The 11,678-nt window shown below is 40.5% G+C and overlaps 1 protein-coding gene across 1 annotated transcript; it reads right to left on the reverse strand.

Moving 5' to 3' along the window:
• Nucleotides 1-4,166: 4,166 nt before the first annotated feature.
• LOC132700659 (pre-mRNA-splicing factor Slu7) lies at nt 4,167-6,362 on the reverse strand. The gene is made up of 3 exons (XM_060668132.1): nt 5,433-6,362; nt 4,900-5,329; nt 4,167-4,686 (listed from the first exon to the last, which is right to left on the reverse strand). Exons 1-3 carry the CDS (start codon nt 6,251-6,253, stop codon nt 4,285-4,287), a joined length of 1,653 nt encoding a protein of 550 aa, XP_060524115.1. The 5' UTR covers nt 6,254-6,362; the 3' UTR covers nt 4,167-4,284.
• Nucleotides 6,363-11,678: the final 5,316 nt, after the last annotated feature.

Below are 11,678 nucleotides of genomic sequence, written 5' to 3' on the forward strand. Positions count from 1 at the left end.
TTGAGGTTAGAACATTGTAGTACATATAGCTGCTTGGCTCTAAATCCTTCCAAATTGTAAATAAGAGGTTTAGATATCAATGTTTACAGATTGAGACTACACTTTGTGCACAAACTAAACAACGTTTTCATCAAACTACACTATAGTGTTTACGTTGCTTTTAGTTTGTGGTCTGTTTTATTTACTTGAACCCGGCTAAGTGCTAAGTATGTAAATAGAGTTTGTTGTCATTTTTGATAAATGTTTTATCACGTTTTGATCGCTTACCATCTTACGTGATATATGGCATATCATTATTCCTTTATGATAAAGTAAATGATAATGAATAACACTTTAATCACAGAGTAATTAAAATATACCTACGGTAGCACCTGTATAAGTGTATCTTCTTAATTTATCAAAGAAACTTCCACAGGCTACTGTAATGCTTTTTACAAAATTTCTGGATTCCTCCTGCGTGAAACTGTTGCAGTCAAGCTCTGAAGAAACCAACAGGATGATTCTCGAAACGTCAGCAATTTCGACTCAGCAAAAACCGACGCAGGAGGAATCCACAAATTTTGTAAAAAGTATATCTTCTTAGTTTAACGCATCAGTATTTTCTGTTTACCCGTAGTGTAGTATTATGGTGCAGTATTAAAAAGATTAGTAATGCTTATTACGAGATTAGTAAAGCTGTTCCGATTCTTCAGTATCAGTGAGCGAAAAAGTTATTATTTTAAATGTGCATGATTTCATACAAAACGATTATCCGAATTATACTGGACACGAAACTGTAGACCAGTGTTCCCGAATGACTGGAGTTGGAAAGTCCACCTAGGAAGATAGTGGAACCTCCAAAATGGAGTTTGGCCGGGATGACAGTATTCCGTTAATAACTAGAAAACTTTTATGGACGCTTTAACAAATGATTTTGCCTAAAAACACAAATTATTAAACACTTGACAAGTATAAATTAGTACCAAAGAGAGCACAAAAAAATCTTTTATTTTGATGAATGAGAACATGAATTCGGATGTTTTTGAAGACTAATGAAGTGATCAAAAACCTTCCAGCTGAATCAGTATACTAGAAAACAAGAAATTATCGACTGGTTAACTGCCAAAAATATTCGAATTTGAAGATAATTTAACACAGGAAATTGAAAATTTATACAAACATCGTTTTATGAGATACGGCCTGAAAGTTATAACAGATGCGCATGCACACCGGCATGTCACTAAGAACTGACAAAATGCAGTTCAGAATGTCATTGAAGAGGAGCAAATGTGGGATCTTCTGGCTACTTGATCGATGAAACCATCGATGCGTTAATTATGACTTCAAGAGGAGATGACGAAGAATATGATTTTTTATAATGAGGTTTTATTACTCTTATTACTTGTTATTATTATTATTTACCTTCAAATCGAATTTTTCCACGTCTTCGTTTTTTTTCCTTTTTGGGATATCACATTATTTTCGCATATGTACTATTACATTCCAGTTTCCTTTGTTTTTGTGTGTGAAAGATCGCAAACGCACAATAAAACCAGCAGAAATGTTTATTGAACAAATAGTTTACGCGATCCACAAAATACATTTCGTCCAAGCCTAATTAGATTTAATTACGGTTCCCGCTGCGAGGGGGATACAAATCGGTTGCCGCTGCTCCCCCATTGCCAATGTTTGGCCAATAAGAGTTACGTAATAACGAAATTCACACTTCCGATTCGGTGATTCTGACTGCGCCAGCGAAACGTACGAGGCACATTATTACCACTGAGGGGAGAGGGAGGAACATTTCGACAAAATTTCCCCATTATGATTGGAGCATGTAGTAGTGGTGAAAAAAGTTGTAAGATAAACATAACTATTTGTTTTTGTTAATATCTAAACTAATTTTACCGCAACAGATTAAAATTATTAAGTCCAGTGGAGTTTCTTCAATAAGAATTAACGATCCTGTTAGAAAAAGTTCCTCTAAATGTACGAAACAAAATAAATGTATGCACCCTAGAGTTTAGTATACCTGTCCACCGCTTGGCCACTTCGATACTCTGAGTTAAATCCAATAGATTTTTATTTATGAGGACACCTATAGCCGATGGTTTACGGTACTCCAATAGAAGCAATTGAGGCATTTATAAGTAAAACAGTAGCAAAGTGTTGCCGTCACTACATAAATTCGGCACCATCTTCCTTATTTTAAAATAAATTATTGCGCGTTAATTTACCTGCTAGCCGTCTCTTCCCTTTTTAAAATAAAATCCACGTTTTTGTCAAAGTATATTTAATAATTTAGAAAAGGGGATGGAACATGTTTTATCTAGCAGCTTTCTGAAAATTTGGTGAAATAAGGTTTTTGAGGCTCCTCTATCAGTTTAGTCACAGATCACTTTGCGGTAGTACCTTAGCCGTATAAGAACTATTTATATGAAAGTACAAAAATTGTTGAAATTTTGTTTGTTTTTAATTTGTTTTGTTTGTTTGTTTGAATTAACTAATTAACGATAGTATAGTATGCAAGACGTGTGGTAAACTTTTTAAGTCACTCATTTATTAAATTGGAAAAACCAAAACTATTTGGACAGACCATCTGGCATGCAAGCCGTTTTTTAATAAGTATCCGATATTTCACAGGGTAATTTCTCAAGTATTTTTAAAGTAAAAAGTTATATAAAATGCTTAACTTTCGAGATACATAGAGTTTTCATAGCGTTTCCTAAACAACGCATGGTTTTTGAACATACGTGGTGGTTTTTGACATAAGAAACTTGAATTTGTTCTTAATTTATTATGTTGGATGCTATATACATATCTTTTCTCATTTTCAAGTGCTCATGATTTTTTTTTAATACAATTTGTTGTTAAAAAAATTAATGTTCCAATCATTTGTACTTGAAAACAAAACAAACTCGCTAAGAACTAAGAACTCTGAAGTATACTCCGGTATGTGCAAAGCATTCTACTAATCTTGCATGCTCATTATATATCGAACAGTCGTATAAATTAATTTTTATTTCAATAAGGCTAGGTACACCAAAAGGGTGACTTAATCTTTCGAAAATACACCATGTGATCTTTTAAACATTTACAAAATAGAGTTTCTTTTTCAAATCACATTAACTTTAAAGATATCCATAGATACTCTGTTGTGAATAATTCTTCAAATTTTGAAAATAGTAAACCACGACCCTAATTATTTTGTTGCAGAACATTATTATTATAAGGAACCTAATATAAACGAAGATTTAGATAAATCTATCAATTATGGAACGAAAAACTTATTTTTTATTCAAATTTAGGGCTTCGTAGACTGCAGTGACGATGCCTGGCCCTAAACAACAGAACTATTTAAAAACTGTTTGATAGGTACCGCTTAATTGCTTTTTTCTCGCTCCAAGAAATCTGCAAAATTTGCATTTCAAGAGAAATTAATACCATAGATATTTGTTCGGCTAGTGATTCGTAGATGGCACCATATAGTGTCTTACAAATAAACATTTTAAAAATATATTTTTTATTGCTATGCTGTACAATTCAAAAATGTATTTAAAATATATATCCTTGGATAAAACACTACTACTACTCGTTAAAACAATTTTGCTAATTTTGCTATGTCAAATTAAGGAGATATTTGTCACATTATCTTGCGGCACTCTGGATATTACTGCGTTTATTACAAATCAGATTTCGATGGTCAATTATTTTTATTGAAGATAACATAAAAGAAAAAAGTTATAAAATGGTAGAAAGTCACAACCCTTTGTGCAAGTAGTCCTAAAAAAAAATGTTTGGATCTTTTCAGTGGCATCCTTATAAGACTTGATTTTTTGGCCAACCTGCTTTATTCCATATTTCTAGTCGGGTGTCAATTTTGTTGCCTGTTAATAATATCAGGGAAGAATTTGGATCGCAAGTCAATTATTTTTTTTTATTGAACTCCGCAAAAAAAAAAGTTAGGTTTCTAAATGGCACAAGTGAACCTTACGCAAGAAGTGTGGTAAACCGCATTTGAGTCACGAGTTTATTTGGCACCAATGTGTTGCATTCTATACTTTTTGCTCGCAAACCCGTGCGGTAATATCCCAGAAATGTCAGAAGCCGTTCGGGTCCATGAAACAAGAAACTCATGTAGCAAAATAAGGCTTCCTAAATGCTAGATCCGTGTATAATTAGATATTTTACTGAAGGCAGTAGAAAATATTTTTAGCAATTTATTGTCACAAAAAATAGAAGATATATCACATGTTAAACAATTATATTAAATAATATACATAATATTTCCACCTGTTATTTATGTTACATAAATTGGTTCATAGGATCTTCTCCTCTTTTCCTCTTGAGATAATAAGCTTCCATTTCTTCGTCAGTAGGTTTCTTTACTTCAAACATGCTATTGTATGGTCTCTTTCTCTCATCTAACCTCAACAATGCGTCAGCTTTTCTCTGGTGCAACTCTTCTGCTTCAAGAGCTTCATCAAGCTTATCTCTATCTTTTTCTTTGCGTTTCTTCTCTTTTTTGTTCTTTCTCTTTTTCTTCTTTTCTGTCTTTGACCTAACATCATTTTCTTCTTCAGAAGAACTCGAGCTTTCACTAGGTTTGCCTTCATTAATGTTAGATAATTCTTTCGATTCTTTGAATTTATCTTCAATAACTGTGTCTCCAGAAGCTTTTCCTGCTTCACCAAGACAATATGAATTCTGTGAAAATAAATAATAGTTGAGTTAACAGAATATCCCAGCAATGAAATAATTTTTTAAATTGATATAACTAAATATATTGTAAATATGAAATACCCATTACCAAAAATGTTCATCTGCAACCTTTATAGTTTAATAATACAGATTTTTTAATAAAAACTGTTTAATATATTGTCACCATCTCTTGTCTCACTCAGTATTAAATTTACTCACCTTTACACAAGAGTGGCAACACCTGTAGCCCCACTGACCACCTCTCCAATATGAACCCCAAACACTTGTGTGATTGTTTATATAAACATCTTCCTCATATTTGGATCGAATTTCTTCCTTTTCTTGCCCCTTTATTACTTTACCTGATCGAGAATATTCTACATAATCCTCAGTTTGGGCCAGCAGTAATGTTTTTGGAGGAGCATCCAAGTGTTCTTCGCCACCATATTTGTCCAAAATACTTGACTGCACTTTCGTTTTAAACTGTTCTTTTTTCTTTTCATATTCCTTTTGCAAAAGTTCCAACTTTGTAGGTTCTGCTAGCAAATGTACATCAACACCTTTCCCGTGAGCTTCCCAAGCAAATAACTGTGCTTTGGCATGACCTTTAGTATCACCAGTAAAGCGCACAAAATTTTCACCTTGGTAACTATAAAATAAATAAAAAATCAATTGAAATGTTCAGTTATTGAATAATTAAAGACATATATTATAAATTATATTGAAAAAAATGAAAAATCAACTAAGCTTACGTCTCATCAACCCCTGGATTGGGATTTTCTCTCATCGATCTAGTTTTAGGATCATAATAGGCAGAATTTGGGTCCAAGTTCCTCAAATATTTTGCTGTATCTTCTCTTATACGCAAATTTCTCACAGTAATTCTTTGTTTGCTATCGACTTTTGTACCAGGCATGTCCACCTCATCTACATATTTGTCTTCATCCTGATCTTCACCTTCATCTGATTGATTTGCATCCAGTTTTTCTGCTTTTAATTGCCTTTTTGCTTCCTCCACTTTTTGAAATTCTTCCAAAACTGACTTGTGCTCGCCAGGATCATAACCACTCCATCTGTCCCGTTTTCCATCAAAACTTAAAGCCAAATTTTTTTGTACAAACTCGTCAGGTAACATATTTGTACCAGAATATTTGGCACCTACTTTTCTAGGACGATCCATGCAATCCTTTTTTTTATGAGTCAAAGCGCCACAATTTTCACATGCACCTTTTCGATACTTTGTTACAATTTTCGTTGTATCCAAACCTCTCTTATACCATTCATCAATTCCAGAATACTGCCTTTGTTTCTCTTCTTGGGGCCTCTGGTGTTTTAAGGTAGGCCCAGTAGTACCATAATACCAAGGCGCGTTTGATATGTACTGAGGAATGTGGGGATTTATATCTTTACCTTCTTCATCTACAGCAGCGGGAGCAGTTCCAGCTTTTCTGGCTTCCTCTAATTCTTTCGCCTTCCGCCAATCTTCTCTGGATTTCTTTTTCGGTTCGTCATCTAGCTCACTTTTAGTTTTAAGAATCTGGGAAACTGGCAGGTTCTGAGTCGAACTTGACATCACAAATTTAGATTAAATGCTCAATACTTTTGATAAACAAGAACTTTTTATAAAAGAAGTTGACAAATGACATTCACAATAATCACGCAATAAGCACAGGCACAAAATACTAACCCTATAAGTGGTCTGTTGCACTTCTTCCTTATTTAAATGTTTTATTGACAGAGGTTGAGCAAAATTATTAAGTTCAGTCGCCCTTTGCCGGCATAGTTCGAAAATTATTCGTTACTATCAAATTTTATCAATTACATATGCTACGCTTTTAACATGACATTTGTATCAATGTGTAGGCAAATATTAAAAAGTTTATAAAAAAACTATTTCTCCCAGTTTAGTGCAACCGCTTACTGCTAGTATGACGTCATCTTGCCCACTCTAGAGAGATTTCATACATTATTTGTAAAGGGGAATAACCATATCGCTTAGCTATTCAATGCTGTTATTTTGACATTTTGCGGTCGACTAGAATCTATCGCTAGGAGAAGTAACTGTCCTTTACAGTTCTTGGACTGCACAACGATTAATATAAGATATTTATCTATGGACTGCAGACAAATTCTTTTGAGCGTGCACAATATTATTAAAAAGATCATGACTCAATAAGTTTACCTTCCAATTTTTTTTATGCATTTATACGTTTATACAGATAAATTTGATAATTTTACCTGTTCGCTTAAACTTTGTTGAAAAATTTGGCAATGACATATAATGAAAAATATACGCCATAAAAGTTGTTTCTTTTCATTACAAAATTTGAAAGATTTTTCCGCCGTTTTATTGAGCTGCAAACTTTTTTTAAATAGGCAATCGATCTATAACATTATTTATTTCGGCTCGAGTGGAGAACGGGTACTTGATAAACTAGCAACTGAAGAAGTTTATCATGTTGCATACTACGCTTTTCCTTTGACTATTAATTATTGGGTATATTCGCTGAGTGACGTGTAATGTGACCGCCAGAACTGGCCAAAGTGAAAATGCCATGGCTAAAATCTCCCGACTAGAGTACCGGAAACAACCGAAGTGACACTTTTCGCATGCTTGATGAATTTTATTATTATATAAATATTAGAGTAAGGAAAGAAGAAAAGCCTATATGACGAATTTCTGGTAACAAATTTAAATACTCTGAATCTACACCGCTTAGGAACTATCTAAATATTTTTGTCATATAGCTGCTCTGTGTCACTGAACCCATTGCTTTATGTTGTATTGGAATAATAATAATAATAATAATCATAATAATAATAATAATAATAATAATAATAATAATAATAATAATAATAATAATAATCCCCTCAGGGGCTCACACTTGTGAGTACGGGCCTGGCGGTCCCGAGGTGCCCTAGCTGGATTCTTACCTTGTTTCAACTAGTCATGGGTGAGATCCTCCTCTTCTTCTTTCTTCTATCCTATCGGCCTCCCCTGGGCTAACTCTTGTTGTCTTCTGACCCCGATGCTATTAGGTTCCGAGGGCTAGGGGTCTCTCTCTTTTCACAGCTATTCCTTCCTAGACTAACCAAAACAAACGACCCGGCGACGAACCTGGGCTACGAAAGGACACCTTAAACCAACCCTAAAAAAAACATGTGTGATAAAAAACGAAATACTTACCCCAGGTGAGTAATAATCTCACCGCCGATTCCGATCGGGTGAAAGCCCCGGTGGTCGGCGCCGGTCCCAGGGATTCTGGGGGGGACCAATCACACGTATCCAAAGGCGAGCGAAGGAGCTCAGCAGGAGCAGAAGAGGCCAAAAGACTGCTGACTGATAAAGATAATAGAGCAGCCTACAACTGGGAAGTTGTAGACGACCTGACAGTAAGGCGGTTCTCTCTACAGAGAACGCCAACAAAAGGCATGAAAATTCCACTTTTTGTAGAAGCAGATAATGTCTTTCTCACACCAAATAACGAAACAGACACCAAGAGGACACGAAAATCGAGCGAAGTATCGGTCGATGTGGTGCGTCAGCCGCCGAGCGCCCCTCGACCGTCATCCTACGATCCGCGGCAAACCCAGCCTCCGGTTGACCACTTGGCCGGAGGACTCACTGGGAAAGCGCCAAGTGACAGACAGACTCTGACGTTACCAACGCCACGAGGACGTTCGGACAGCGTCGTGAGTCTTGTTAGCAATCTGAGCGACGCTGCCTCGACTGGAACACCATCGCTGCACCTCAAATTAGGGGCAGCAGTTACCAGAATGGACAGCGAGCTCAGAACAATCAAAGGCCAGTTCAAGGTGCAGAAAAACGTCTCGAACTTCATCAAGGAGGCAATAAACCGCTTAATTGACATCTCGAAAGAGATGCACAAGATCCGAGACGCCCTGGCAAATGAGAATACGAAAACCCGCCCCCTAGGTGGAAAGTGAGCAAGGAGTCTGGAAAGTCGCCGGAGGAAAAAAAGAAGGCTCAGAAAATACCGAAGAAGAGGCAAATCGTGGTCTCTCAGGCTCCCGAGTCCGGGCCAAGCGCGGCAGTTACTGACACTGGTCCAGTAGCCGAAGCTTGGCAGAACCGGACGGCAAATAAAAAGAAGAAAAAACAAAGGAAAGACCGACGCAGAGGCCCCCCTCTGAGCGGAACCGCACAACCCCGAAGCCAAAGGGAGGTACGGTTCTGATCAAACCGAACGAGGGGAATTCATACGCGGGCATAATAAGACTGATGAGAGGAATGGACTGCACTGACCTCGAGCTGAGAACCATCGCAAAAACAAAGGACGGATCAGTACTAATACGAACGAGGTCGACTGGACAAGACAGTACAGTAACGGACTTCAGCAAAAGAGTGCGGAAAGCGCTGGGCTCTCAGGGAACGCTGAAAGACCTGACACCCAAAGTGACGTTAGACATTTTGCATCTGGACTGTCTCACAGAGAAGAAAGACGTGACCGACGCTCTTGACAAAGAACTCGGCAAGACAGGAGATCGCCAAATCTCTGTTTTTGGGCCCAATACCCGAATGCAGAGGATGGCAATCTGGCAAGTGACCAGTACAGACGCGACAAAACTACTGGAAAAAGGACGGATACGGATCGGACTGATAAACTGCCGAATTAGACCGCGGGTCATGGTTCAGAGATGCTTCAAGTGTCTCGGCTAAGGCCACCCGCGGAAGGACTGCACTGGACCCGACCGACAGAAGAGCTGCTGGAAGTGTGGAGAGCCGGAGCATGCAGCTAGGGCATGCTCGCTATCGGGGCCCTGCTTCCTTTGCGTCGAAAAAGGCGTGAAGGATGTTGGCCACGTGCCGGGCACTGCCCGGTGCTCCGTATTTTCAGCGGCTTTGACGGAGGCAAAGAGAACGAAGACAAGATGACGACTGTACTACAGGGCAATCTGAATGGCAGTGGTTTGGCTGATCAGCTGCTGCCTCAGATACTGAGTGAACCATACAGACGAAAAGACGCACCGACATGGCTCTACAGTGACTCCGGCTCCGCGGCACTGTGGATTCGGCGGAACGTAGGCATTCAGAAAAAAGGGAAGGGTTTAGATTACGTGTGGGCCATAGTAGCCAATGTTACATACGTCAGTGTGTATCTTACCCCGAATTGCACCGCCGCGGAATTCGAGAACAAAGGACGCGATAGAGGGACTCACCGGTGAGCTAATCATCGCTGGAGATTTTAATTGCAGGGCTATCGAGTGGGGAATGACCACGACGTACAAACGCGGACGGCTACTGCTGGAAATCGCTGCGAGGCTAGATCTAGCTTTAGTGAACGAAGGACACGTGACGACCTACAGGAGACCGGGTTTCGGAGAATCCATCCCAGACGTGACATTCGCGTCGACGAGACTGGTCCCGAGAGTGGAGCGATGGCGAGCCAGCGACCACCAGTATATCGTCTTTACCATCGGGACGACGCCACGGTCACAGGGACGGACCCAAATTAGACCATTAGGGTGGAATGTCCGGAAACTAGACCACGACAAACTGTTGAGACATATAAGAAACGAGCCTGATCCAGCCACGGGTCTTTCCGGGGCCATCGCGGGGAGGAGGGATACGGAGCAGTTGGTTGAAGCAACGACGGGTCTCTTGAGAAGGCTCTGCAACGCTTTCATGCCAAGGAAGCAGACGCCACGGGACAAAGGACCCAAATACTGGTGGACAGACGAAATCGTTCGCCTACGAAGCGAATGTCGCCGACTCAGACGAAGGGCACAACGCACCCAGCGCAGGTCGGAAGGCGTGGGGCCTTCCGACGAATACAAACAAATGCGCAAAAGACTGAGACGGGAAATCAACAGGACGTGATCGACCAGGTGGACCGGGACCCCTGGGGACTGGGTTATAAGATTGTAACTCAGAAACTGGGTATGAACGAGCCACCTGTGGTCAAAGACGAACAGACCATGGACAGAATTGTTGACGGACTGTTCCCGACACATCCTGAAGAGGAGTGGCCGGAAGACGATGACGAAGACGAAGCGGGGCCAGAATGCACGGGAGTGGAACTCGGCGAGGCGGTTTCTCGTCTAGCGGCAAAAAAGGCCTCCGGCCCTGATGGCATCCCAGCAGAAGTGCTGCGCGTAGTAACCAGAGAACGCCCAAAGTGGCTTCTCACCCTGTACAATACATGCCTGCGGGTGGGCCTGTTTAGCAAAGAATGGAAGAAGGCACGATTGGTCCTCAAAAAGGTGGGGACCCCGATTCGCCATCTAACACGCTGGGCAAGCTGTTCGAGCTGCTATTCCGGCCTCGAATCCAAAGGCAGTACAGGATGCCGGTGGCCTGCACGACAGGCAATACTGCTTCAGGAAGGGCCGATCGACCATAGACGCGATATGGAACGTGGTGGACGCTTTCGACAGAGCACAGACAAAGCCCCACAAAGACAGGCCAATAGTGCTCTTGGCAACACTCGACGTACGAAACGCCTTCAATTCGGCGAGGTGGAAGGACATCGTGGGGGAGCTAACAACTAGCTTCAGGTTGCCTCCATACCTCCGCCGCATTATGAAGGACTACATGCGGGACCGTACACTTACGTACCAAACGGAGACAGGCACAAGGACGAGACGACTTACGGCTGGAATGGCGCAGGGTTCGATCTTGGGCCCGGACTTGCGGAATATTGACTATGACGGGATCCTGAGAATCCCGATGGCACCGGGAGTGCACCTAGTAGCATACGCGGACGATGTCGTGATCGTGATAGTTGCACGGGACGGTCGTTGGGCGCAGCTCCGGCTGAATCGAGCTCTAGGACAGATTACAGACTGGTTACGGGGACGAGGGCTAGACCTAGCCATACAGAAGACCGAACTGACGTACCTGACACGAAAGCACATTGACACGAATGTGCAAATAACAGTAGGCGGGACCCAGAGGGCGACCAGAGGCGAGGTCAGGTATCTCGGTGTCTACCTGGATACGAGGCTGACGTTCTGGTCGCACATCAGGCGCGCCA

This window comes from Cylas formicarius, unplaced genomic scaffold (assembly GCF_029955315.1).
Source record: "Cylas formicarius isolate icCylForm1 unplaced genomic scaffold, icCylForm1.1 PGA_scaffold_4__25_contigs__length_36172078, whole genome shotgun sequence".
Lineage (NCBI taxonomy): Eukaryota > Metazoa > Arthropoda > Insecta > Coleoptera > Brentidae > Cylas > Cylas formicarius.

What these genes read in the sequence shown, in the direction of transcription:
- LOC132700659 (XM_060668132.1), bottom strand. Translation starts at nt 6,253, where the DNA reads ATGTCAAGTTCGACTCAGAACCTGCCAGTTTCCCAGATTCTTAAAACT. An exon ending in AATCCAGGGGTTGATGAGAC is followed by an intron (nt 5,330 to 5,432) that starts GTAAGCTTAGTT and finishes TTTATTTTATAG; the next exon opens with TTACCAAGGTGAAAATTTTG. An exon ending in GTTGCCACTCTTGTGTAAAG is followed by an intron (nt 4,687 to 4,899) that starts GTGAGTAAATTT and finishes TTATTTTCACAG; the next exon opens with AATTCATATTGTCTTGGTGA.